At 44.4% G+C, this 27,029-nt stretch overlaps 1 protein-coding gene across 12 annotated transcripts in view; it reads left to right on the forward strand.

The window, feature by feature from the left end:
* Positions 1-27,029, forward strand: part of oxr1a (oxidation resistance 1a) — a 524,990-nt gene that overhangs the window by 473,589 nt on the left and 24,372 nt on the right. For 10 of the 12 annotated variants that reach the window (XM_060823372.1, XM_060823364.1, XM_060823366.1 and 7 more), the window contains one exon: positions 20,078-20,317. The exons of the other annotated variants lie outside the window; for them this stretch is intronic. In XM_060823372.1, coding sequence (XP_060679355.1) covers positions 20,078-20,317 — 240 coding nt within the window. The remainder of the gene's footprint in view (positions 1-20,077; positions 20,318-27,029) is intronic. 12 annotated transcript variants of the gene reach the window in all.

Here is a 27,029-nt window from a genome sequence, read left to right on the forward strand (position 1 = left end):
CAGGATCAATTCTTCTAAACTTCCTCTGGACTCCTTCCAAACCAGCACATCTTTTCTTTAATATCGGTTTACAATATTCCTGAGTAGATAGGCAGGAGGCTGGAAGAACACAGCAAGCCAGGCAGCATCAGGGGGTGTAGAAGTTGACGTTTTGGGGCGGGTTCTACACCTCCACAAGAAGAGTTACACCCAAAATGTCGACTTCTACACCACCTGATGCTGCCTGGCTAGCTGTGTCCTTCCAGCCTCCTGCCTGTCTACTCTGGATTCCAGCATCTGCAGTGTTTTTTGTCTCAATATTCTAAATGCAGTCTGACAAGAGCCTTATCCAGCCTCAGCAGTCCGTTTATGTTCTTGTATTCTACCCTTGAAATTAAACCTGCGTTAACATTGAAATTCTAGTTCAGAACTCTCGAGACCCTTTGTGTTTCAGATTTCTGAAGCCTTTTCCCATTTAGAAAATATCTGCACTTGTATTCCTCCAATGGAGCGACAGTTGGAGGCAGTGAGGAATTTACAAGAGCAAGGGATGATGGATGGCAGTTATAGGAAGGGAGCTGAAAAATTTGTTGCTGGAAAAGCGCAGCAGGTCAGGCAGCATCCAAGGAGCAGGAAAGTCTACATTTCGGGCATAAGCCCTTCTTCAGAAATGGGGAAGATGTGCCAAGCAGGCGAAGATAAAAGGTAGGGAGGAGGGACTTGGGAATGCGATAGGTGGAAGGAGGTTAAGGTGAGGGTGATAGGCCAGAGAGGGGGTGGGGACAGAGAGATCAGGAAGAAGATTGCAGGTCAAGAAGGCGGTGTTGAGTCCCAGAATTGAGCCTGAGATAAGGTGGGGGGAGGGAACATGAGGAAGCTGGAGAAATCTGCATTCATCCCTTGTGGTTGGAAGGTTCCTAGGCAGAAGATGAGGCGCTCTTCCTCCAGGCATCGTGTTGCCATGGTCTGACGATGGAGGAGGCAAAGGACCTGCATGTCCTTGGTGGAGGGAGGGTTAAAGTGTTCAGCCACGGGGCGGTTGGGTTGGTTGGTGAGGGTGTCCCAGAGGTGTTCTCTGAAACATTCCGCAAGTAGGTGGCCTGTCTCCCCAATGTAGAGGAGGCCAATTCAGGTGCATTGGATGCAGTAATTGAAGTGTGTGGAGCTGCAGGTGAATTTGTGACGGATATGGAAGGATCCCTTGGGGCCTTGGAGAGAAGTGAGAGGGGAGGTGTGGGCGCAAGTTTTGCATTTCTTGCGGTTGCGGGGGAAGGTGCCAGGAGTAGAGGTTGGATTGGTGGGGGTGTGGACCTGACTAGGGAGTTGCAGAGGGAGTGGCCTTTCCAGAACGCTGATAGGGGAGGGAAATATAGTTGTAGGAAGGGAGAAGAGCCACAGGTAAAGTCACTTGGATGTGGTAACTCCAGGAAAGGTAGGTGGGATAGGCGGGTAGTGCAGAAGTCTCCTGTGGCTATCTCTATTTCAAACAAGTATGCTGTTTTGGAAAATGAAGGGGATGATGGATTCTGAGGGGAATGCAGTATGAATAACCAAGTTTCTGGTATCACGACAGGCTCCAATGTAATGATGGGTACGTCAGGTTCCAAGCAATCAGTTGTGATAGGGGGTTCTCTAGTCAGAAGTACAGACAGTTGATTCTGTGGCCAGCAGTGGAAAAATCGGAATGAACAAAGAACAAAGAAAACTTACAGCCCAGAAACAGGTCCTTCGGCCCTGCAAGCCTAAGCCGATCCAAATCCACTGTATAAACCTATCGCCCAATTCCTAAACATCTGTTTCCCTCTGCTCCCCACCTACTCATGCATCTGTCCAGACACACTTTAAATGAATCTATCGTGCCTGCCGCTATTACTTGTGCTGGCAAAGCATTCCAGGCACCTACCACCCTCTGTGTAAAGTACTTTCCGCATGTATCCTCCTTAAATTTCTCTCCTCTCACCTTGAACGCGTGACCTCTCATTATTGAATCCCTCATTCTGGGAAAAAACTTACTTCTATCCACCCTGTCTATACCCTTCATCATTTTGTAGACCTCAATCAAGTCCCACCTCAATCTCCTTTTTTTCTAATAAAAACAATCCTAACCTACCCAACCTCTCTTCATAGCTGGCACCTTCTATACCAGGCAACATGCTCGTAAACATCCTCTGCACCCTCTCCAAAGCGCCCATGTCCTTTTGGTAATGTGATGTCCAGAACTGTACACAATATTCAAAATACGGCCGAGCCAAAGTCTTGAACAATTTTAACATGACCTGCCAGCTCTTATACTCAGTACCCTGTCCGAAGAAGGCAAGCATACCAAATGCCTTCTGGACCACCCTGTCCACCTGTGCAGCCACCTTCAGGGTACGATGGACCTGAATTCTCAGATTTCTCTGCTCGTCAACTTTTCCCAAGACTCTTCCTTTTACAGTATAATTGGCTGTAGAATTACACTTCCCAAAATGCATCACCTCACATTTGCCTTGATTGAACTCCATGAACCACTATCTCTGCTCAACTCTCTCGTCTATCGGTATTCTCCTGTATTCTTTAGACAGTCTCCGACACTTTCTACTAGTCCACCAATCTTTGTGTTATTTGCAAACTCACTAATCAGACCAACAATGCCCTCTTCCAGACCTTTTATCTATAATACAAGCAACAGTGGCCCCAGTACTGATCTCTATGGAACACCACTGGTCACCTTTCTCCATTTTGAGAAACTCCCTTCAGCTACTACTCTGTCTCTTGTTGCTCAACCAGTTCTTTATCCAGCTAGCTGCACACCATGTGACTTCACTTTCGCCATTAGTGTACCATGGGGTACCTTATCAAATGCCTTACTAAAGACCATGTATATGGCATCTACAGCCCTTCATTTATCTTCTGAGAAATAAGAAGGGTGCAGTTACAAATAGATAAACAGATTATGATAAGATGTAGAGACAACAGGGTGGTGGTGCTGGAAAATTGTAATTTTCCCAACATTGACTGGGATACACTTAATGTCAGAATGCTGTGTTGCTTCCCTGGTGCCAGGATCAAGTATATCTCAGAGAGGGTGCAGAATGTCCTCAAACGGGTGAGGGACCGGCAGGAGGTCATTGTGCACATTGGAACCAATAACATAGGCAAGGAAAAGGATGAGATTCTGTCGGGAGAATATAGAAAGTTAGGCAGGAATTTAAAAAGGAGGTCCTCGAGAATAGTAATATCTGGATTACTCCCAGTGTTCCAACCTATTGAGGGTAATGAGGAGCTGGTGTATGGGAGAAGGATTCACGTTTTTGGATCATTGGAATCTCTTCTGGGGTAGAAGTGATCTGCACAAGAAGGATGGATTGCACCTGAATTGGAAGGGGGCTAATATACTGGCAGGGTGATTTGCTGGAGCTTTTGGGAGGATTTAAACTAGGCGGGGTGGGACCCACAGAGGTCATGAGGAAGGAGATCAATCTGAGTCTGGTACAGTTGAGAAAAGGAGCGAGTCAAACAGTATGGCAGGCAGGGACACAGCAGAGAACAAGGTAGAGCTGATAAATTAAACTACATTTATTTCAATGCAAGGGGCCTAACAGGGAAGGCAGATGAACTCAGGGCATGGTTAGCAATTACGGAAACGTGACTCAAGGATGGACAGGACTAGCAGCTTAATGTTCAAGGATGCAAATGGTATAGGAAAGATAGAAAGGGAGGCAAGAGAAGAGGGGGAGTGGTGTTTTTTGAATAGGGAGGATATTCCTGGAAGTACATCCAGGGAAGTTATTTGGGTAGAACTGAAAAATAAGGAAGGGCTGGTCACCTTATTGGGATTGTATTCTTGACCCCTCAATACTTAGCGGTAAACTGAGAAACAAATTTGTAAGGAAGTTTCAGTTATCTAAGAATAATAGGGTGGTTATGGTAGGGGATTTTAACTTTCCAAACATAGAATGGGGCTGCCGTAGTGTTAAGGGTTTAGATGGAAAGGAATTTGTTGCATGTGTACAAGAAAATATTCTGATTCAGTGTGTGGATGTATCTTCTAGAGAAGGTACTAAATGTGACCTACTCTTGGGAAATAAGGCAGGACAAGTGACTGAGTTGTCAGTGGGAAGGCACCAGGGAACTGTAGACTGGTAGCCTGACATTGGTGGTGGGCAAGTTCTTGGAGGGAATCCTGAGGGACAGGATTTACATGTATTTAGGAAGGCAAGGACTGATTAGGTGTAATCAGCATGGGAAATAATGTCTTGCGAACTTGATTGAGTTTTTTGAAGAAGTAAACAAAGAGGATTGATGAAGGCAGAGCTGTGGATATGGTCTGTATGGACTTCAGTAAGGCATTTGACAACATTCCTCATGGGAGACTGGTTAGCAAGGTTAGATCTCATGGAATACAGGGAGCATAGCTGTTGTTTTTCAGACTGGAGACCTGTGACTGCTGAAGTGCCACAAAGAATTAGTGCTGGATCCACTACTTTTTGTCATTTATGTTAATGTCTTGGATGTGAACATAGGAGGTACAGTTAGTAAATTTACAGATGTCACGAATATTGGAGGTATGGTAGACAGCATAGAAGGTTACCTCTGATCAGATGGGCCAGTTGTCTGAGTGGCGGCAGATGGAGTTTAATTTAGATGAATGCGAGGTGCTGCATTTTGGGAAAGCAAGTCTTAGCAGGGCTTATACCCATAATTTTGTGGTCCTGGGGCGTGTTGTTGAATAAAGAGACCTTGGCACACATGTTCATAGCACCTTGAAAGTAGAGTTGCAGGTAAATAGGATAGTAAAGAAGGCATTTGGCATGCTTTTCTTTATTGGTCAGAGTATTGAGTATAGAATTGGGAGGTCATGTTGCGGCTGTACAGGACATTGGTTCAGCCATTTTTGGAATATTGCTTGCAATTCTGGTCTCCTTCCTATCGGAAGGATGTTGTGAAACTTGAAAGGGTTCAGAAAGGATTTCCAAGGATATTGCCAGGATTGGAGGATATGTGCTATAGGGGTGGCTGAACAGGCTGGGGCTGTTTTCCCTGGAATGTTGGCGGTTGAGGGGTAATCTTATAGCAGTTTATAAAATCATGAAGGGCATGGATAGGGTTCATCAACCTGGTCTTTTCCCTGGCACGTGGGAGTCCAGAACTAGAGGGCATAGGTTTACAGTGAGAGAAGAAAGATATAAAAGCAACATAAGGGGTAACTTTTTCACGCAGAAGGTTGTGTCTGGAATGAGCTTCCAGAGGAAGTGGTGGAGGCTGGTACAATTGCAGCATTTAAAAGATATTTGAATGGGTATATGAATAGGAAGGGTTTGGAGAGATTTGGGCCACATGCTGGTAAATGGGACTAGATTAGGTTCGGATAAGATTGGACCAAAGGATCTGTTTCCATGCTGTACATCTCCTTGACTCTAAAGTTCATAACCCCACACTTTCCCACATTGCATTCCATCTGCCATTTCTTTGCCAATTCTCCTCATCTGTCCAAGTCATGCTGCAGTTTCCTTAACTCCCCCGTGCTACGTGTCCCTTCACATACCTTTCTGTCATCTGTAAACTTATCAACAATGCCCTCAGTTGTGAACAGTCAGGGTCCCAACATTGGCCTCTGCAGTACTCCACTAGTCCAACTGCAATCTGAAAATGATCTCTTTATCCCCACTCTCTGCCTCTGTCGGTCAGCCAATCATCTATCCATTGTCAGCACCTTATCCTGAAGACACAGACTCTAATATTAATTAACAGCCTTATGTCGGGCGGTTGCCTTCCGCAAAACCTATAAGATATCGTCCACTCCTTTACCTAACTTGCTCGAAGAACAAAAGGGAAGTGCTGCACAGGAACAGGACCTTTGGTCGGCCCTCCACACCTGTGCTGATCATCATGCCCTAACTAAACTAAAAAAAAACTTTTGCCCTTGTTCTGTCTGTATTCCTCTCTTCCCTCCCTATTCATGTAACCATCCCATTGCCTCTTAAATGTTGCCAACATGCCTGCCTTCACATGAAAGTTTCTCCTTGCACATCTGCTCCCTTAAACTTTGCCCCTTTCACCTTGAACCTGTGCCCCCTTGTACTTGAAACTTCAACCATGGAAAAAAAACCTTGGACTATTCACCATATCTATGCCTGTCATAATTTTGTAGACCCCTATTGGGTCTCCTCTCAGCCGCTGCCTTTCCAGTGAATTGTTATTCTAGCCTTTTTAAACTTTCTTCCTTCGAATCATTGCCTTCGAGCCCAGACCTGGTAAACCTTCTCTGCACTAACTGCAAAGCTTCCACGTCCTCCTGGTAGGATGGTGACCAAAACTGTACACAAAACTCTAAAAGCAGCCCAACAACCTGTAACATGGTTTACTAACTCCTGTACTCCATGCCCTGTGATGAAGGCAAGTATGCCATATACCTCCTTAATCACTTTGGCCACCTGTGTTGCCACTTTTATGGAACTGTGGACCTGCACAACCAGATCCATCTGTATATTAATGTTCGGAAACGTTTTGCTGTTTTCAGTATAATTTATGCTTCTGAACATTAATATCATTGTGTATCATTTCACAATCGTCTGAATTACCAGCAACTCGACCAATCTTCATGATCATCGGTGAACTTAGTAATCAGACCCCTTTGTTTTTCCTCCAGATCATTTATATATGCTCCAAGCAACAGAGGACCTAAGACTGATCCCTGTGGAACACCACAAATTCCTGGTCTCCATTCTGAAAAACATCCTCTCACCGCTACCCTCAATCTTCTGAAACTAAGCCCATTATTTGATCCATCTAGCCAGCCCATCCGGAATCCCATGTGATTTTAGTTTTTATACCAATCTGCCATGTGGGACTTTATCAAATGCCTTACTAAAGTCCATATCAACTACATCCACAACCCTTTCCTCATCAAGTACTTTTATCACCTCTTCAAAAACTTCAATCAGTTTTCTATACAACACCATGCTGCCTGTCACTTGCTAGTCCATTTCCTTTGAAACGTGCATGTAAATGTGCATATGAAATGGACATACCTCAGTATGTCCCTTTCCAAGAGCTTCTCCACCACAGATGTCAGGATTTCTGGGATTATCCCTGTTTCCTTTCTTGAACAACAGAGTAGCAATGACTAATCTCCAGTCTTCTGGAATCTCACCTGTGGTCAGAGGATCTGATGATACCTGTTAATGCTCCAACTACTACTTCCCTTGCCTCTTGTAATAACCTGGGGATCGATCCCATCTGACCCTGGAGATTTGTCCACCTTAAAGCAAATTAGGATACACAAAACTTCCCCACTCATGATATTAACATCCTCCAGGATATTCACAGACCCATCACTGAGTCTGTCGGAAGTCCATGAGTCAGAAGTCCATCTTCTTGGTGAATACCAAAACGAAGTGCTCATTAAGAATCTCTCCGACTTCCTGTGCCTCCACGTATAACCTCCCACCTTTGTCTTTTAGTGGGCCTACTCTTTTTCCCTTGTTAACCTCTTTCTTCTAATGTGTGTTTTAAAAGCCTTTGGATTCTCTTTGTTCCATTGTTCCTTTTAGTCTTCATAATTCTGAATTTCAGTTCCTTCCTACTTTCTCTGTACTTAATGGCTTTGTTGGTTCCTTCATCAGGATAAAGGAAGAGAGCCTGCAGCGTGGAGAGATAAACTAGAGGAGGGTGGGGAGAAAGTAGCATAGAGTACAATAGGTGAATGGGGGAGGGGATGAAGGTGGTAGGTCAGGAAGGAGAGGGTGGAGTGGATAGGTGGAAAAGGAGATAAGCAGGTAGGACAAGTCCGGACAAGTCATGGGGATGGTGCTGAGCTGGAAGTTTGGAACTAGGGTGAGGTGGGGGAAGGGGAAATGAGGAAACTGTTGAAGTCCACATTGACATGGTTGAAGTGTTTCGAGGTGGAAGATGAGGCGTTCTTCCTCCAGGTGTCTGGTGGTGAGGGAGCGGTGGTGAAGGACCTTCATGTCCTCGGCAGAGTGGGAAGGTGAGTTGAAATGTTGGGCCATGGGGTGGTGTGGCTGATTGGTGCGGGTGTCCTGGAGATGTTCCCTAAAGCGCTCTGCTAGGAGGTGCCCAGTCTCCCCAATGTAGAGGAGACCGCATCAGGAGCAACGGATACAATACAATAATGGATACACAGCTGTGCTCTTCCAGCACCACTAATCCAGAATCTGGTTTCCAGCATCTGCAGTCATTGTTTTTACCCCTTAGATGAGTTGAGTCAGTGGGCAGACATTTTGCACAATATAATGTGAGAAAACTGCCACACCATGGTCCTGCTACCATGGTCTACCGCTTCAAACTGCACTCCCAAACACCTTGCGTCCTTCCGCTCACCACCCTTCTTCCCTCCCCCTATCATGTCCTCCTTCTTGTCATCCTTCTCTTGCATCCTCCTGTCTTTCCTTGCATCCTTTCATCTTCTTCCCCATTGATTACTTCCCTCTCCTTATGATATCTCTCGTGCCCTCCCCCTTGCGCCACCCCTTTTGCATAGCATCTTCCCCCCACCCTAATGTGCCATTTCTGTCTCTCCACCCCCCCCACCCGCTCGCTGTCTTTGCCACGCCACCCCCCACTCCAACCTGCACGTCGTATCTCAAAATCATCACCACCACCATTCTCCCCCCTTCACGTGCCATCTCTTGCGGCCACCCTTCCTCCTTTGCACGCCATATATTGTGCCCCCCTCCTTCACACATCCATCCTGTTCCTGACCTCTTCCCTTATGGCCTCACTGTGTGAGCCCTTTAAAGTGTCCACCCTCAGTACAGCTGTGATATTCTCCCTCAACAATAGCCCACTCCTCTTTTACATCCCTCTTATCTTAACCTGAAACAAAAATCCCGAAACAAAAAGCTGCTCATCATGTCCCTCTTTCAACCAAATTTCTGTAATAACTATAACATCATTGTTATGTGCATTAATTCAAACTATAAGTTCATTTGTTTTGCCATCATACACGTTAAATGGGCAACACGGTGACACAGTGGTTAGCACTGCTGCCTCACAGCGCCTGAGACCTGGGTTCAATTCCCGACTCAGGTGACAGACTGTGTGGAGTTTGCACGTTCTCCCCTTGTCTGCGTGGGTTTCCTCCGGCTGCTCCGGTTTCCTCCCACAGTCACAAAGATGTGCAGGTCAGGTGAATTGGCCATGCTAAATTGCCCATAGTGTTAGGTAAGGGGTAAATGTAGGGGTATGGGTGGGTTGCGCTTTGGCGGGTCGGTGTGGACTTGTTGGGCCGAAGGGCCTGTTTCCACACTGTAAGTAATCTAATCTAATCTAATCTAATCTAAAATAAATAACCTTCAGTCCGCCAGTCCTGCCATGTTCAGTATCCTCTGTCTGTCTGTTCTTCCTTTTCGGCTTACTGGCCCTACTCAGTCATTTCAATTGCTGCTCTGGTTCCTGTACCACTGCCACACTAGTTTAAATCCACCAAATGGCACTGGCAAGCCTTTCAGCCAGGACATTAGTGCCCCTCCAGTTAAGGTCCAATCCATGCTGCTTGTACAAGTCCCACCTGCCACTGAACACACCCCAATGATCTACATGTCTGAAGTCCTCCATCCTTCGCCAACTGTTTAGCTGAGTATTTAACTGTACTGTCTTTCTGTTCCAACGCATGCACCATTAAAGACAAAAACTCTTGAAGTTGCAGTCCTGCTGTTCCACAAGCTCTGTAGTAGTAGTACATTTTCGGTTGAGTTGGTATTGAAATCAATGTACCCCTCCCCCAAACCACTGAAAACGTTGGCCTCTTCTCCCTACAAAAGACATTAGTGGCCCCTGCTTGGTAGTCCTGCTTAACCAGAAAATCAAAAGTTTACCTGCTTACTCACCAAACAAAAAATTGGTGTCCCTGTTTTGGATAAACAAGTGTTTAAGTGCAGACTATTTAAACTCTTCACTGGTGAGCAACACCTTGCCTGTTAACACCTCAAAGTGCACCTCTCATTGTCAGATAAATTGATTAAATGGTCATATTTATAAACAGACTTTCAGATTAGACATTGTGAGACCTCATCCCCCCATATTGAATGGGGGAGAAGGCAAGAGGGGTTATATGAGTTCCTTTCTTATTTTTGGATTATTTAGGAAATTGCTTATGATAATCACTTTGTGGTATTATTTAATTAAAGTCATCTTTATTACCTAAAATCTACTGTTAGGGTTCTTATGTGTGGGGTTGTGTTGGGGTTCTTGTTTGTGGCTTTGTCAGAATTGTGATAGGATTCTTGCTGTTTGAAATGCATATTGCAGTCTTGAGCTATGAATAGTGTTGTGGACCAGACCAGCCCTGCTCAAAACACATCAAGGAGCTAGCCTAAGTCCTAACATTTATCATATTAAAGGGAAGTGTCAGACACTTCATTCCAGAGGTGATTCAATTGGACAAATACGAGGCTTTAAATAATATTCACTTTGTTTCACCACACCTAAAATACTAAGAATCATGAATTGGATACTCAAAATACTTAACAAAATAATATATTACTTAACCATTTACCAACTGTCAAGTGTGGTGCTGGAAAAGCACAGCAGGTCAGGCAGCATCCAAGGAGCAGGAGAATCAACATTCCTGGCATAAGTCCTGTACCAGGAAACCAATGTAAGACTAATGCCTGAAACATCAATTCTCCTGCTCCTTGGATGCTGCCTGACCTGTTGTGCTTTTCTGGTACCACAGTCTTGACTCTGATCTTCAGCCCTCATTTTCTCCTACTTATCAACAATTGAAATAAGCGTCATCCCCTTAACACACCTTGGCAAAGACAGATTCAGCAAAACTGATGTCTGTCACTTGTTGTTTCTTCCAGCCTAGACAAGCATAGGCTGGAAAAACATTGCAATCCAAACAGCACCAGGAGGTGGGGAAGTTGAAGTTTCAGGTAAAGGGTTCTTCTTTAGGAAGGGAGGTGGGGTTAAGGGAGCTGCAGATAGGGGCAAAGGTTTATGGGTGGGGAGAGGGGTGGAATGGTGAGGTAGTGGTAGGTGAATTTAGGTGGTAGGTATGACCTAGTGGTTTGATGGGAGGAATGAATCCAGTTGGTATCTGGAAGGAGGGGTTGGTCAGGAGGATGGGAGGGAGGAAGATAATTGGGGCATGGGTAGGAAGGTTATTTGAAATTGGAGTACTCAATGTTGAATCTTCTGGGCTGTCGGACTGCCCAGGTGGAAGACGTGGTGGTGTTCCTCCAATTTGCAGTCTGATTCCCTGTGGAAATGGAGGAGACCAAGGATGGACATGTTGGAGAGGGAGTGGGAAGGGAATTTAAAATGGGTGGTGAGCGGGAGGTCAGGCTAGTCCTTACGGGCCCAACTGAGATGCTCTTGGTTTACATTTGGTCTCCCTGTACAGAAGACCACATCGGGAGCACCAGACACAGTAAAATAAGTTGAAGGAGAGGTGAATGAACCTCTGTCTCACCTGGAGGTGAGGGAACTGGCTTATCTCTCCACACTTCAGGCTCTCTGCCTTTATTCTTGATGAAGGGCTTTTGCCCGAAACGTCGATTTCGCTGCTCCTTGGATGCTGCCTGAACCGCTGTGCTCTTCCAGCACCACTGACCCAGAATCTGTTTTCCAGCATCTGCAGTCAATGTTTTTACCTTGTAGCTGCCTACACCTATCGTAGTCTTCCTTTTGACTGCGTTTACGATTTCCCTTGTCCATGTTTCTTGAATCCAGCCGTTCCATTTTTTCAGCTTTACAGGACTTCTATGTCTTGCACTTTAATCAAATGGTCTTTAAAAGCCATACATCATTTTGCCAATAAATACGTGCTCCCAATTCGCATTCCCCAGTTCCAGTCTAATCCTGTCTGTGGTTAGCACTGTTGTCTCACAGCACCAGGGACCCGGTTCAATTCCAGCCTTGGGTAACTGTCTGTGTGGGTTTCCTCTGGGTGCTGCAGTTTCCTCCCACAATCGAAACAGGTGCAGGTTAGGTGAATTGGCCATGCTAAATTGTCCATATGTTCATGGATATGTAGTTAGGTGCATTATTCAGGGATAAATGTCATGGAGCGGGGAGTGAGTATGGGTGGGTTGCTCTTCGGAGGGTCAGTGTGGACTTGTTGGGCCAAAGGGCCTGTTTCCACACTGTAGGATTCTAAGATAACTGGCCCTTGCCCAATTAAGCATCCTCACCTGAAGGCCACTCTTATCTTTGTCCATGACTAATTGAAATCTTATGGAATTATAGTCACTCCTCCTGAAACATCGATCACCTGCCTGTCTCATTCCCTAATATCAAGTCTAGTATGGCCTCCTCTCTGGTCTCAAAAAAAGCCCTCTTGGACTCATCTCCAAGGAAGTCCCAGTCAATAAGAGGAAAGTTGAAGTCACCCAAGATATCCCTTTTGCTATTTTCACATTTTTCCAGTATCTGACTACATGTGTGTTCCTCTCTATCCTGTTGCCTGTTGAGGTCTATAGACAACTCCCAACCTTGTGATTTCACTCTTGCTATTCCTGAGCTCCACAACGCCTCACTGCAAGATCCCTCTGATGTGTCCTCCCTCAATATCGCTGTGATGTGATCCTAATCAGCAATGCGACTTCCCCATCCCTTGTTGTTTCCCCACCTGTCCCACCTAGAGTAGCGATATCCTGGAATTATAAGTTGCTAGTCTAGTCCCTCCTTTAATTATGTCTCCGTAATAGCAATAACATCATAATTCCATGCAGTAATCCATGCTCTTAGTTCATCGGTCTTACCTGATATACTACTTGCAATGAAGTAAATCTAGACCACAGTCCCTCTGATCCTGTGACTTCTCTCTGCCTGTTCTTACTCTGCACTATGCATATTTCAGTCTCACTTTTGTCCCCAGCCCCTGCCCGTACTGCTCTGTTCAAGTTCCAATCCCTCTCCCACACTAGTTTAAACCCACTCGAAGCATTCTAGCAAACCTCCTGTCCAGGATATTGATTCCCCCTCCAATTCAGGTGCAACCCGTCCTCCTTGTACAAGTCTCGCCTTCCCCCAAAAACATCCCAATGATCTATCTATCTGTACCCTCTATGCTACATCAACTTTGTAACTACATGTTCAACTCTGTTCCTTGCCTTACTAGCCCATGGCATTTATAGTACTGCTGAAATTACCACTCTGGTAGTCCTGCATTTTAGCTCCCCACCTAACTCCCTGAATTGTATTTGCAGGACCGCTTCCTCCTTCCTCCTATGTAATTTGTGCCAAAGTGGGCAATGACTTCTTTCTCTTTCAGGATGTCCTGCGTCTGCTCAGAGACGTCCATGACCCTGGCACCAGAGAGGGAACATAGTGACTCTTGTTCATGGCCACAGAACTGCCTGTCTGTGCTCCTGACTATTGAGTCACCTACCACTATTGCTCGCTTGGACTTTGCCCCACCTTTCTCTACAGCAGAAACAGTTGTGATGCCACAGGCCTGCTGCAGCTTGTACTGTCAAATCAAAGGTCATTCCTTGATCTGCTGTTCAGATATTGACACTCGACTCACTCTGTTTGTACTTGTTTTGACACTCTTAATTACCTTACACGAATCTTTCTGTCTATAAATTCTGTGCCTGTGCACTTCCCTCCCCTTCGTTCAGCTTTTGATTTCAAATAAACCTGTTGGACTATAACCTAGATTAGATGACTTACACTATGGAAACAGGCCCTTCAGCCCAACAAGTCCACACCGACCTCTGAAGAGCAACCCACCCAGACCCATTCCCCTACATTTACCCATTCACCTAATACTATGGGCAATTTAGCATGGCCAATTCACCTAACCTGCACATTTTTGGACTAGGAGGAAACTGGAGCATCCGGAGGAAACCCATGGAGACACGGGGAGAATGTGCAAACTCCACACACAGCCGCCTAAGGCGGGAATTGAACCCGGGTCTCTGGCGTTGTGAAGCAGCAGTGCTAGCCACCATGCCGCCCATAACCTGGTGTCGTTTGACTTCTGACATTACTTATTACTTTCTCAAAGAATTTTGACAGATTTGTCAGGCATGCCCTTTCCTTGATGAAGCCATGGCGAGTCGGCATTATTTTACCATGCACTTCCAAGTGTTCTGAAATCTCATCCTTAATAATGAGCTGTAAAATCTCACCAAGCACCAAGGTCAGGCTAACTAGCCTGTAGTTTCCCATACCCAAAACGTTAACTTTGATTTCACAGATACTTGCTGAGCTTTTCCAGCAACGTCAGTTTTTGTTTCTGACTTCAAACTTCCAGTTTCAACTTATGTACTCCTCCTCCTCCTCCTCCTCTTTCCATCCCTTCCCACCCAATATTGCTTAATTAGTTACCTTCTGCGATTCTTTAACGGCTTCCCAAACCTCTAGCTTCCCGCAGATCATCTTCAGATCGTATGATTGTTCTTTTTTGTGTTGCTGTACCCGACATCCCTGGTTGCCACCTCCTTTCCGTAGTACAGTCAGAAATTTTTCCCATCCTCCATCTTGGATTACCCAGAATCCTTTGTCTAAATAAACTTTTTTTTAGATTAGATTCCCTGCAATGTGTAAACAGGCCCCTCGGCCCAACCAGTCCACACTGACCCTCCGAAGAGTAACCCACCCAGACCCATTTCCCTCTGACTAATGCACCTCACACTTTGGGCAATTTAGCATGACCAATTCACCTGACCTGCACATCTTTGGACTGTGGGTATTTTAGGTGCTGGAGGTGATTTCTTAAATTCCAGGAGCAGCAATTACTGTTTTATATGCTGTTGCTTTGTTTTGGAACTTTGGGAAAAATAAGTCAAAGCAACAGCAGTTTTAAAAGGGAGAAGAATAGACAAAGGAAGCACATGGTGAGATCAGTGCAGAAGAGAGAGAAAGAAAGAAACTGACACAGCATTTGTTGTTTGAATTCATGGATCGCTGTTCATTGGAGTGCGTCTGGGAAAATTTACAAACGATGAAATTCACAACTGATCTTGGAGGAACTGTTGGGTGAAGTTCACAGCACAGAAGCAGATAAGCATATTGTTTTAGGTGTGACCTACAGAAAGTCCACAGTAGTAAGTAGAGTGAGTTCTTTCTTGATTATATGTTTTTGGAGATATGGCTCTTGATTAACCTTAAAGTGGGCGGTATGGTGACACAGTGGTTAGCACTACTGCCTCACGCCGCCAGAGACCCGGGATCAATTCCTTCCTCAGGCGACTGACGTGTGGAGTTTGCACGTTTTCCCCATGTCTGCGTGGGTTTCCTCCCACAGTCCAATAATGTGCAGGTTAGGTGAATTGGCCATGCTAAATTGTCCGTAGTGTTAGGTGCAGGGGTAAATGTAGGGGAATGGATCTGGGTGGGTTGCACTTCAGCGGGTCGGTGTAGACTTGTTGGGCCGAAGGGCCTGTTTCCACACTGTAAGTAATCGCAGGAAAAATTGAGGACTGCAGATGCTGGAGATCAGAGCTGAAAAATGTGTTGCTGGAAAAGCGCAGCAGATCAGGCGGCATCCAAGGAGCAGGAGAATCGACATTTCAGGCATAAGCCCTTCTTCAGGAATGGGCTTATGCCAGAAATGTCGATTCTCCTGCTCCTTGGATGCTGCCTGACCTGCTGCGCTTTTCCAGCAACACATTTTTCAGCATGTAAGTAATCTCATCTAAACTTAAAAATATAAGCCATAACTATCAATTTAACCTGAGGCAGTGTTTGTGGAGGAATAAGATGGTGTTATTTTCTTGGTCTCTAGATTGTGAAGAGGCAAAAATGGCCTTTAGTAGAGTGAAATGTGCTTCTTGTGAGATGTGAGTGTTTAAATAGAGTTTAAGGATTACAGCAGATTATATCTGCCATAAATGCTGTTGGTTGCGAATCTTATCAGATGGAATGGATCGGTCGGAGAGACAATTAAAGGCAATGCGGAATTTGCAACAACAACAGTGATGGATGGCAGGTATAGGAATGGGGGAAAGTCTCAGATACAGTCACATAGATGGGTTAACTCCAGGAAAGGTAAGAGAGGGAGGCAGCTAGTGCAGGATTGGGGGGGGACCCAGGGAGATAGTGAGGAAAGAGGTCAATCTGAGACCAGTACAGTTGAGAGCAGGAGCGAGTCAAACAGTCTGGGCAGGCAGGACTAATAAATTAAACCGCATATATTTCAATGCAAGGGGCCTAACAGGGAAGGCAGATGAACTCAGGGCATGGTTAGGAAGGATAGAAAGGGAGGCAAGAGAAGGGGAGTGGAGTTTTAGATAATGGATAGCATTACAGCTGTGCTGAGGGCGGATATCCCTGGAAATACATCCAGGAAAGTTATTTGGGTGGAACTGAGAAATAAGAAAGGGATGATAACCTTATTAAGATTGTATTATAGACCGTAATAGTGAGCAGGAAATTGAGAAACAAATTTGTAAGAAGATCTCAGCTGTCTGTAAGAATAATAGGGTCGTTATGGTCGGGGAATTTAACTTTGCAAGCATCGACTGGGACTGCCATAGTGTTAAGGGTTTAGATGGAGAGGAATTTGTTAAGTGTGTACAAGAAAATGTTCAGGTTCAGTATGTGGATGTACCTACTAGAGAAGGTGCAAAACTTGATCCACTCTTGCGTAATTAGGCAGGGCAGGTGACTGAGGTAAAAAATGAGGTCTGCAGATGCTGGAGATCACAGCTGCAAATGTGTTGCTGGTTAAAGCACAGCAGGCCAGGCAGCATCTCAGGAATAGAGAATTCGACGTTTCGAGCATAAGCCCTTGAGGTGTCAGTGGGGGACCACTTTGGGGCCAGCGACCATAATTCTATTAGATTTAAATTACTGATGGAAAAGGATAGACCAGATCTAAAAGTTGGCTCAGTGGCTAGCACTGCTTCCTTACAGCATCAGGGTCCCAGGTTCGATTCCAGATTCAGGCGATTGGCTGTGTGGAGTTTGCACATTGTCCACGTGTCTGCATGGGTTTCCTCCCACAATCCAAAAATGTGCAGGTAAGGAGAATTGGCCATGCTAAATTGCCTATAGTGTTAGGTAAGGGGTAAATGTAGGGGTATGGGTGGGTTGCGCTTCGGCGGGTCGGTGTGGACTTGTGGGCCGAAGGGCCTGTTTCCACACTGTAAGTAATCTAATCTAATTAATCAAATTGGAGAAAGGCTAACTTTAATGATATTAGGCAAGAACTTTCAAAAGCTGACTGGGGACAGATGTTCGCAGGTAAAGGTACGGCTGGAAAATGGGATTCCTTCAGAAATGAGATAACGAGATTCCAGAGAAAGTATATTCCTGTTAAGGTGAAAGGAACGGCAGGTAGTTATTGGGAGTATTGGATGTCGAAAGAAATTGAGTGTTTGGTTAAGAAAAAGAAGGAAGCATATGTAAGGTATAAGATAGATCGAGTGAATCCTTACAACAGTATAAAGGCAGTAGGAGTATAGCGAAATCAGGAGGGCAAAAAGGGGACATGAGATAGCTTTGGCAAATAGAATTAAGGAGAATCCCAAGGGTTTTTACAAATATATTAAGGACAAAAGGGTAACTAGAGAGAATAGGGCCCCTCAAAGATCAGCAAGGTTGCCTTTGTGTGGAGCCATAGAGAATGAGGGAGATACTAAACGAGTGTTTTGCATCAGTATTTACTTTGGAAAAGGATATGGAAGATATAGATTGACAGAAATAGATGGTGACACCTTGCAAATTATAGAGGAGGAAGTGCTGGATGTCTTGATAAGCATAAAGTTGGATAAATCCCCAGGACCTAATCAGGTGGGCCCAAGAACTGTGTGGGAAGCTAGAGAAGTGATTGCTGGGTCTCTTGCTGAGATATTTGTATCATCAGTAGTCACAGGTGAGGTGTCGGAAGACTGGAGGTTGGCTAACGTGGTGCCACTGTTTAAGAAGGGTAGTAAGGGCAAACCAGGGAACTATAGACCAGTGAGCCTGATGTTGGTGGTGGACAGGTTGTTGGAGGGAATCCTGAGGGACAGGATGTACATGTATTTGAAAGGCACGGACTGATTAGGATAGTCAACATGGCTTTGTGCGTGAGAGAACATGTTTCACAAGTTTGAGGTTTTTAAGGAAGTAATAAACAGGATTGATGAGGGCAGAGCGATAGGTGTGATCTATAAGGATTTCAGTAAGGCGTTCGACAAGATTCCCCACAGGGGATTGATTAGCAAGGTTAGATTTCACGGAATACAGGGAGAACTAACCATTTGGATACAGAACTGCCTCAAAGGTAGAAGACAGAGGGTGGTAGTGGAGGGTAGTTTTTCAGACTGGAGGCCTGTGACCAATAGAGTGCCATAAGGATAGGTGCTGGGTCCTCTACTTTTTGTCATTTACATAAATGATTTGGCTGCGAGCATAGGAGGTACAGTTAGTAAGTTTGCAGATGACACCAAAATTGGGGGTGTAGTGGATAGCGAAGAGGGTTATCTCAGATTACAACAAGATCTTGACCAGGTGGACCAATGGGCAGAGAAGTGGCCGATGAGTTTAATTTGAATAAATGCGAGCTGCTGCATTTTGGGAAAGCAAATCTTAGCACTTAATGGTAAGGTCTTCGGGAGTGTTGTTGAACAAAGAGATCTCAGGAGTGCAGGTTCATAGCTCCTTGAAAGTGGAGTTGCAGGTAGATAGGATAGTGAAGAAGGCATTTGGTATGCTTTCCTTTATTGGTCAGAGTATTGAGTACAGGAGTGGGAGGTCATGTTGCTGCTGTACAGGACATTGGTTAGGCCACTGTTGGAATATTGCATGCAGTTCTGGTCTCCTTCCTACCGGGGAGATGTTGTGAAACTTGAAAGGGTTCAGAAAAGATTTGCAAGGATGTTGCCAGGGTTGGAGGATTTGAGCTATTGGGAGAGGCTGAACAGGCTGGGGCTTTTTCCCTGGAGTTTCGGAGGCCTTATAGAGATTTACAAAATTATGACGGGCATGGATAGGGTAAATAGGCAAAGTCTTTTTCCTGGGGTCAGGGAATCCAGAACTAGAGTGCATAGGTTTAGGGTGAGAGGAGAAAGATATAAAAGAGACCTAAGGGGCAACTTTTTCACACAGAGGGTGGTTACGTGTATGGAATGAGCTACCAGAGGAAGTGGTGGAGGCTGGTACAATTGCAACATTTAAGAGACATTTGGATGGGTATATGAATAGGAGAGGTTTGGAGGGATATGGGCTAGGAGCTGGCAGGTGGCACGAGATTGGGTTGGGATATCTGATCGGCATGGACAGATTGGACCGAAGTGTCTGTTTCCACGCTGTACATCTTATGACGCTAATCTAGGACTCTTCTTTAGAGCATAGGAAACCGAGGAGGGGGGGATCATTTACAGAGGTGTGTAAGATCAGGAGAGGCATGGACAGTTGAATGCACTCAAGTCTTTTTTTCCAAAGTTGGGAAATTGAGGACTTGAGGGAGTCAGTTTAAGGTGAGAGTGGAAAGAATAAAAGGGAACCTGAGGGGCAACATTTTTAACATGGAGGTTGGTACGCATATGGAATGAGCTGCCAGCAGAAGTGGTTGAGGCAGTTAAATTAACAACATTTAAAAAGCATTTGGACAAATACATGGATAGAAAAGGATTATAAGGATGTGAGCCAAATAGAAGGAAATGGGGTTAGCATGGATAAACATTTGGTCAACATGGACCAAATTGCGCCAAAGGGCCTGTCTCTGTGTTGTAGCACTCTGACTCAAAGTTCCTGCCACTAATGTTCCACTGCCTTCCCATTCCAAGCAACTCTGGCCGGCTCCCCCATCTTTGTAGTTATCTTTACTCAATTGAAATTCTGTTCCAAGTAGTTCTCATATGAAGCTTGTTTTGGCAGCACGGTTTAGGGAGGCCTGAACATAACTCCTGTCAGGGTCCTTTCTCTTTTGTGGATCGTCAACTCTACCCACAGATTCTATGGCCTCGAACTCTGTTACGCTTAATTTCATTTATTACCAAATAGGTCACTCCACCATCTGTCTATCCTTTCAATAGGAGGCATATCCTTGGATATTTAGTTCCCAGTCCTGATCACCTTGCAGCCACATCTCTGTAATAGCCAAAGTCTGCCTGTGAATTTCGATCTATACTGCAAGTTTATTTACCTTGTTTTGTAGGCTGTGTGCATTTAAGTATAACACCCTCAGTCCTGTATTGATGCCCCCTTATAGGTCATAAAATCCTGCAACATGGAAGCAGGCCAGTCGGTACATCGAGTCCACGTTGACTGTACAAACAGCATCCCAAAAAAGCCCCTCGGAAAAGTAACCCACCCAAACTCACAGTGCCAGGTGCCCAAGTTTGATTCCAGCCTTGGACGACTGTCTGTGTGGATTTGCACATTCTCCCTGTGTCTGCATGGGTTTCCTCCGGGTGCTCTGATTTCCTCCCACAATCCAAAGATGTGCATGGTAGGTGAATTGGGCAAGCTAAATTGCCCATAGTGTTCACGAATGTGTAGGTTATTTGCATTTATTTACTAAAGATAGAGTAATAGGGTAGGGGAATGGGCCTGGGTCAGTTACTCTTCAGAGGGTTAGTGTGAGTTTGGTAGGCTGAAGGGCCTGTTTCCACACTGCAAGGATTCTGTGATTCACCCTTCTGTCCCTGACCACTGACCCGGTTGTTAATCTAAATGGTGTGACTGTCTCCTGAAAAATTGTGTCCAGGAAACTCTTTCCCCCTCCCTGATAAGTCACAGGGTTCAAAGCTGACTCCAGCTCATCAACTGAGTTTGAGTTCGTCAAACACCTAATACTTGATACAGATGTGGTTGCTGTGAACCACAATGAGGTCCACAAGCACTGACATCATACAGGTAAAATACATCACCTGGCCCTGTACTCACTTTTATTTACTTAGATCTTAATTTGATTTTTTAAAAATTTCTTTCTTGTCTTTTAATTTGCAACCTGTAAATATTACCCCCCCCATTTATCTTCACTCTGAAAGCAACCTAAATTAGTAGCTATCACCCACCAGTGAACTTAGTTTACATGTGATGTCACTGTTTGTGCTGTGCCCCTATCCTGTACTTCACTGAATCCTGTTTTTAAAATAACTTTCAAGATATGATCTTGAAAACAGGGGGTGCAAGTAAAAAATCACTCCTTCCCCGCCACAAAATTCCCCAAATTATATTGTCGAACAGGCAGTGTCTTACTCTGGATATGATCTCTCTTTTGTGACCATGCAAAGCTTACTGAGGTGTTTTCTTTGCTACTTTCCAATCAGATTGAATCTTTCCAGAATTTCGAACTTTTGAAAATTAACACCAAAGCTTCTGTTACCTCATTAGCCCCTCTGTTAGACTGTAGGAAGAAGTCCATTGAGACCTGGGGGTAGTGCGGTGGCTCAGCAGTTAGTGCTGCTGCCAGGGACCCATGTTCATTTCCACCCCTTCAGCATTAGATTCCTTAGGGTGTTTTGGTGCTCTCCCACAGTCCAAAGATGTGCAGGTTAGGTGGATTGGCCATGGGAAATGCATGAGTATAGGGATGGGGTAAGTCTGGGTAGGATCCTGTTCGGGGAGTTAGTGTGGACTTATGCGGAATGGTCTGTTTCCACAGTGTAGGGATTCTATGATGACAAATGAACCTGCACCTCCATTAGTTTGCTTAGCACAGTATCTCTTGTGATCATAATTTCACCAAATCTTTACCTTGATTTGAAGATATTTGGTAGTTTTTTGTAACTTCTCTAATGATACCAGAAGGTACTCGCTGTTTCTTTAATATCTGCTATTAACTTCCTGTTCTTTTCCTCTAGAGGACCACTTTTCTTTCTTTTGTTTCCTTTTCAGTTGCCTATGAAAAGCTTTTCCTCTTCTCTGATGTGTGTGTCTTGGTTCACCTTTCAGTCTCTGCTATTCTTTGTATTCTGATGAGTCATCTGACCTGCCAACCAACTTTGTGCAATTGTTTCCTTTTTTCTTGAGTTTGATGTTTTCCTTAATGGTACGTGGGATGGTAGGTCTTTCGCTTGAAGTTTTTCATCGTATTCTGAAATATATTTTTAAATGTCTTTCACTGCTTCTCTACTGATCTCTCTCTCTGAACATAATATCCTAGTTTATTTTAGCTGTCTTGCATATTACAAGAGGGAGATGTCAAGAGTGAGATGGAAGCATTTGGGGTCAATCTTGCATTGCAGTTAGGACTAGGATATTAAATTATAATAGCAGAAAGTGGATCTCTTAGAAGTAAAGAAAAGCATAAAGGTAAAGGTTCCTGTAGTGGTTCTGTTCGCCGAGCTGGAAGTTTTTGTTGCAAACGTTTCGTCCCCTGGCTAGGAGACATCATCAGTGCTCTGGAGCCTCCTGCGAAGCGCTTCTTTGATGTTTCTTCCGGCATTTATAGTGGTCTGTCCTTGCCGCTTCCGGGTGTCAGTTTCAGCTGTCCGCTGTAGTGGTTGGTATATTGGGTCCAGGTCGATGTGTTTGTTGATGGAGTTTGTGGATGAATGCCATGCCTCTAGGAATTCCCTGGCTGTACTCTGTCTGGCTTGCCCTATGATAGTAGTGTTTTCCCAGTCGAATTCATGTTGCTGGTTGTCTGAGTGTGTGGCTACTAGGGATAGCTGGTCGTGTCGTTTCGTGGCTAGTTGGTGTTCATGTATGCGGATTGTTAGCTGTCTTCCTGTTTGTCCTATATAGTATTTTGTGCAAGCACCCGAGCTACAAATCTTCGCACAAACTTTATGGACTGTCCTGCTTTTCTGATGCTGCTTGACCTGCTGTGCTTTTTCCAACTGCACATTAGATAGACAGCCACCACCCCCCCCCCCCCCCAATCCCACCTACATTCCTTGCACAGGACTATAAAATATGGGGAGAAGTTTAAGGGAATAATTGTTGGGCCGAAGGACCTGTTTCCACACTGTTGGGAATCTAATCTAATCAAATCTATTCTTATACAAATTGCGTCTGCAGGCAAATAATGGTTCTCACATTTTAGAAATGAGAAGGTGCGACTTCTTCTCGAGTCATAAGTGTTTGCAATTCCCTCCCAGAGACCAGCTTGGTGATCGAGTGGTGTTAGAACAACTTTTGATCGACTGGGATGTTTAGGGTTTTGGGACAATGCAGAGGAGAAAGTCAAGTTAAGACTACATCAGACCAATCATGATCTTATGTGTGGAGCAAGCTCAAGGAGCCACCTTCAACTCCGATTTCCCATGTTTGTTAGCTACCAAGACCAAAATGAATTTTTCAGCGACTTTAATCCTTTGAATTGTTTTCTTTGACTGACTTTTTTTTCAGCTATCCCAGTACTCTCCTCCAGCATTATCTGAAACTGCTAATCTACAACAGAAGAGTGAATTCCTTATGTCCATGAGTTCTCTGGCGCTATTCACTTTTCTACTGAATTGGTGCATGCATGTATTTGTTCTTTTGATGTACCTCTTGGTACATGATCCTCGCTTGGTGACATTTGAACCTGCTCTGAAATTTGACAGGTTTATTGATCATCTCCTCCCTCTTACCTTGGGCGATTTTTACCTTATTTTGATCTTCAAATATTATTTTAATACTGTTAACTTTCCTGGTAAATGCTGAAACAAGATTATTATTGAATCTTACAATCATTGCACTGTACTAACTCAGTTCATTTTGTTAAATCCCCTGGTGAGACTTGACTATTTTGTGTTCTTGTTTGTAAATGCTTCATACTGTTGAAAGTTGGACCAATCCTCATTGGTGTTCAGAAGAAAGAGGAGTGATCTTATTAAAACTTAAGATTGTGAGGAGGCTTGATAGCATCCTGCTGAGAGAATGCATCCTTTCCTCGGAGATTTGAAAGCTAGGGACACTTATTTCTAAATAAGGGATCTCCATTTAAATCATTAAGGAAGAAGAATTTATCCTGAGGGTCATGGAATCATAGACCTTTTGGTCCAACTTGGCCATGCTGACCAGATATCTTACATGAATCTACTCCAATTTGCCAGCATTAGGCCCATATTCCTCTAAATCCTTACTATTCGTCTACCTGTCGAGATGCCTTTTTAAAGTTTGTAGTTGTGTATCTGCCTTCACCACTTCTTCTGGCAGCTCATTCCATACATGCACCATCTCTGCTTCCACCTCACTCTTGACATCTCCCTCTTGTAATACACCAGACAGCTAAAATAAACTGGGATATTATGTTCAGAGAGAGATCAATAGAGAAGCAGTGACAGACATTTGAAAAGTTGCCCCTTGTTTGTCTCTCAAATCTTTCCCCTCATCCTAAACCTATGCCCTCTAGTTTTGGGGAAAAGAGCTTGACGAATAACCTATCCATGTCCTTAATGATTTTATAAATTTCTGTAAGGTCATTCATCGGCCTCAGATGATCCAGGGAAACCGGGCAAATGTGTAAACTCCACACAGACATTTGCCTGAGGCTGGAATCGAACCCGGTTCCCTGGCGCTGAGAGACAATAATGCCGCTCTGAATCTGCCCATTTTCAAGGGGGCTATGAACTTATACTCCCAAGGTCTCTTCATTGAACAACACTTCCCAGAACCCCAAATTCTCCCTGATTTGCTCTACCAAACTGTAGCACCTCACACCTACCTAAATTTAAATGCAATTGCCACACTTCAGACCATTCGCCCATCTGATCTAGGTCCCATTATACTCTGTAATAAGATTAGATTACTTACAGTGTGGAAACAAGTCCACACCGACCCGCCGAAGCGCAACCCACCCATACCCCTACATTTACCCCTTACCTAACACTACGGGCAATTTAGCATGGCCAATTCACCTGACCCGCACATCTTTGTGACTGTGGGAGGAAACCGGAGCACCCGGAGGAAACCCACGCAGACATGGGGAGAACGTGCAAACTCCACACAGTCGGGAATTAAACCCGGGTCTCAGGCGCTGTGAGACAGCAGTGCTGACCACTGTGCCACCGTGCCGCCTAATAACTTTCTTGGCTGGCCACAACACCAATTTTGATGTCATCTGCAAGCTTACTAACCACAGATCCTGCATTCATATCCAAATCATTTATATAAATGGCAAAAAACAGTGGACCAGCACTGATCCTTGCAGTACACCACTGGTCACAGGCCTTCAGTCTGAAAAACAACAGTCCAACACGACCAGCCTCTGTCTCTTACCTTCGAGCTAGTTATGTATCCAAAGGGCCAGTTGTCTGTGTATTCCATGTAATCTAACCTTGTGACACATCTACCCTGTGGAACCTGACACTGTGACCAAGGAAGATTTTCCAGGATGTGGTCAGGAATGGAGAACTTTGACAAAGATTGGATAAACTGGGATTTTTTAAACGCTTAGATTAGATTCCCTACAGACCCTTCGACCCAACGGGTCCACACCGACTCTCCAAAGAGTAGCCCACGCAGACCCATTCCCCCACCCTATATTAACTCCTGGCTAATGCACCTATCACTATGGGCAATGTAGCATGGCCAGTTCACCTGACCTGCATATCCTTTAGATTGTGGGAGGAAATCGGAGCACCCAGAGGAAACCCACGCAGACAGTTGCCCAAGGCACGATTCAAACCCGGGTCCCTTGCACTGTGAGGTAGCAGTGCTAACTGTTGAGTTACCATGCTACTCAATCTTGGAAGATTTGTTGATGCAATCTGTGTTGTTATGCAGAGAGCATAGATTTGAATGTAATTTATACATTATATTCGAAGAGTTGAAGAGAAATCCTTTCACGCAAGGAAAGATATAAAGGATCACTCTTTGAAAGCATGGTTATGACTTGTTGCTTACTTATGTACATTTGAAGTGCTAAAATTGACAGGGCTATGAATCTTGAGACGGAAGGTCAGGTTTTTCCCGTCTTCTGCTGTGACTCCATGGGTGGAAATTAATGCTTCTTGGGAGGTATATAAGGTGTGAGATGAAGGCCCTGTTGCTATCCCCAACTCTCCGATTTGGTCCCTTCTGAAGCGTTTTGAGGACAGTCTTTCCATTACAAGGCTAACAGACCATTTAAGGATCCCATCTTGCTACCACCGATATTGTATAAAAAGTAAAGGCATGCGCTGCAGTGTAGGCTACCCACCCAATAAACAGTGGTGAGCATCTTTTTGGCTTGGCGAAGGTCTCAGATACAACATTGGCAGTGTGTGGCTTTGGACCATAATCTGCTAATGGAGCAATTAGTAATATCTGTAGATGAAACATGCCATTGCATAGTTTGATATTTAGAAAGTGAGTGAACAGGGCAATTCATCTCCCTCATATCTCCAAAAACTGCAGATTGAAGTTTAGTTAGATAAATAATGCAAGAACTAAAGTGTAAATTCACTCTTTTGTCAAATCAGATGAGGAAAGAACATGAGGAAGAAAACATTATTTGCGTTGAAAAGAGAGATGGAGAAAACTCATTTAGAATGACACTAGCTACAGAATACAGCTTAAGTTTAAAGCTCCAATTCAAATGATGAGTGAGAGAATGGATGAGAGCGCAGTTCTGTCACATCGAGAGTGGGATTGGTCAGCTTTTAAGTTGGAAGATGGTGAACAGGTAACATCTGACTAGATCAGAATAAAAGTATGAGCAAAGTGGCCCGAGAGAAGACAGGTTGTTATTGGAAGTTGAAACGTAGCAGAGAACATCTATGTAGGTCCTGCACCTGGATTTCTACAGGATCCTGATGGACATCAATGAGCTGGAGTCCGGACAATTGGGCATATTCTTAATTTTTTGGCTATTTAACAGTGTGAATTGCTGATATTTTATTCATAGACAAAACTGTTCATTTGTAAATGCCACTTTTCTTATTTTGCAACTGAAATTGTTTTACAAATCACCAGTGGAGAATATGATGAGGTCTGTTTCATTTATACATGGGATGTCAGCATCATTGACAACAAGATCAATGTATGCTCCCCTTTGCTAATTCACCATGAGAAGGTGGCGATGATCTGTACTCTTGAATCATTGTAGTACATATCGTCTCAGTACATGAACATTGGTAAAGAGACATTTGGATTACTGTATGTAGTTCTGGTCACACTATGGAAAAGAATATAATTTAACTAGAAAGAGTGCAGAAAAGATTTACTGGATGCTACCTGGACTAGAAGGTTTGAGTTATAAGGAGAGGCTGGAACTACTTCCCCAGAGCATAGGAGACTGAGGGGTG

This window comes from Hemiscyllium ocellatum, chromosome 4 (assembly GCF_020745735.1).
Source record: "Hemiscyllium ocellatum isolate sHemOce1 chromosome 4, sHemOce1.pat.X.cur, whole genome shotgun sequence".
NCBI classification, from domain to species: domain Eukaryota; kingdom Metazoa; phylum Chordata; class Chondrichthyes; order Orectolobiformes; family Hemiscylliidae; genus Hemiscyllium; species Hemiscyllium ocellatum.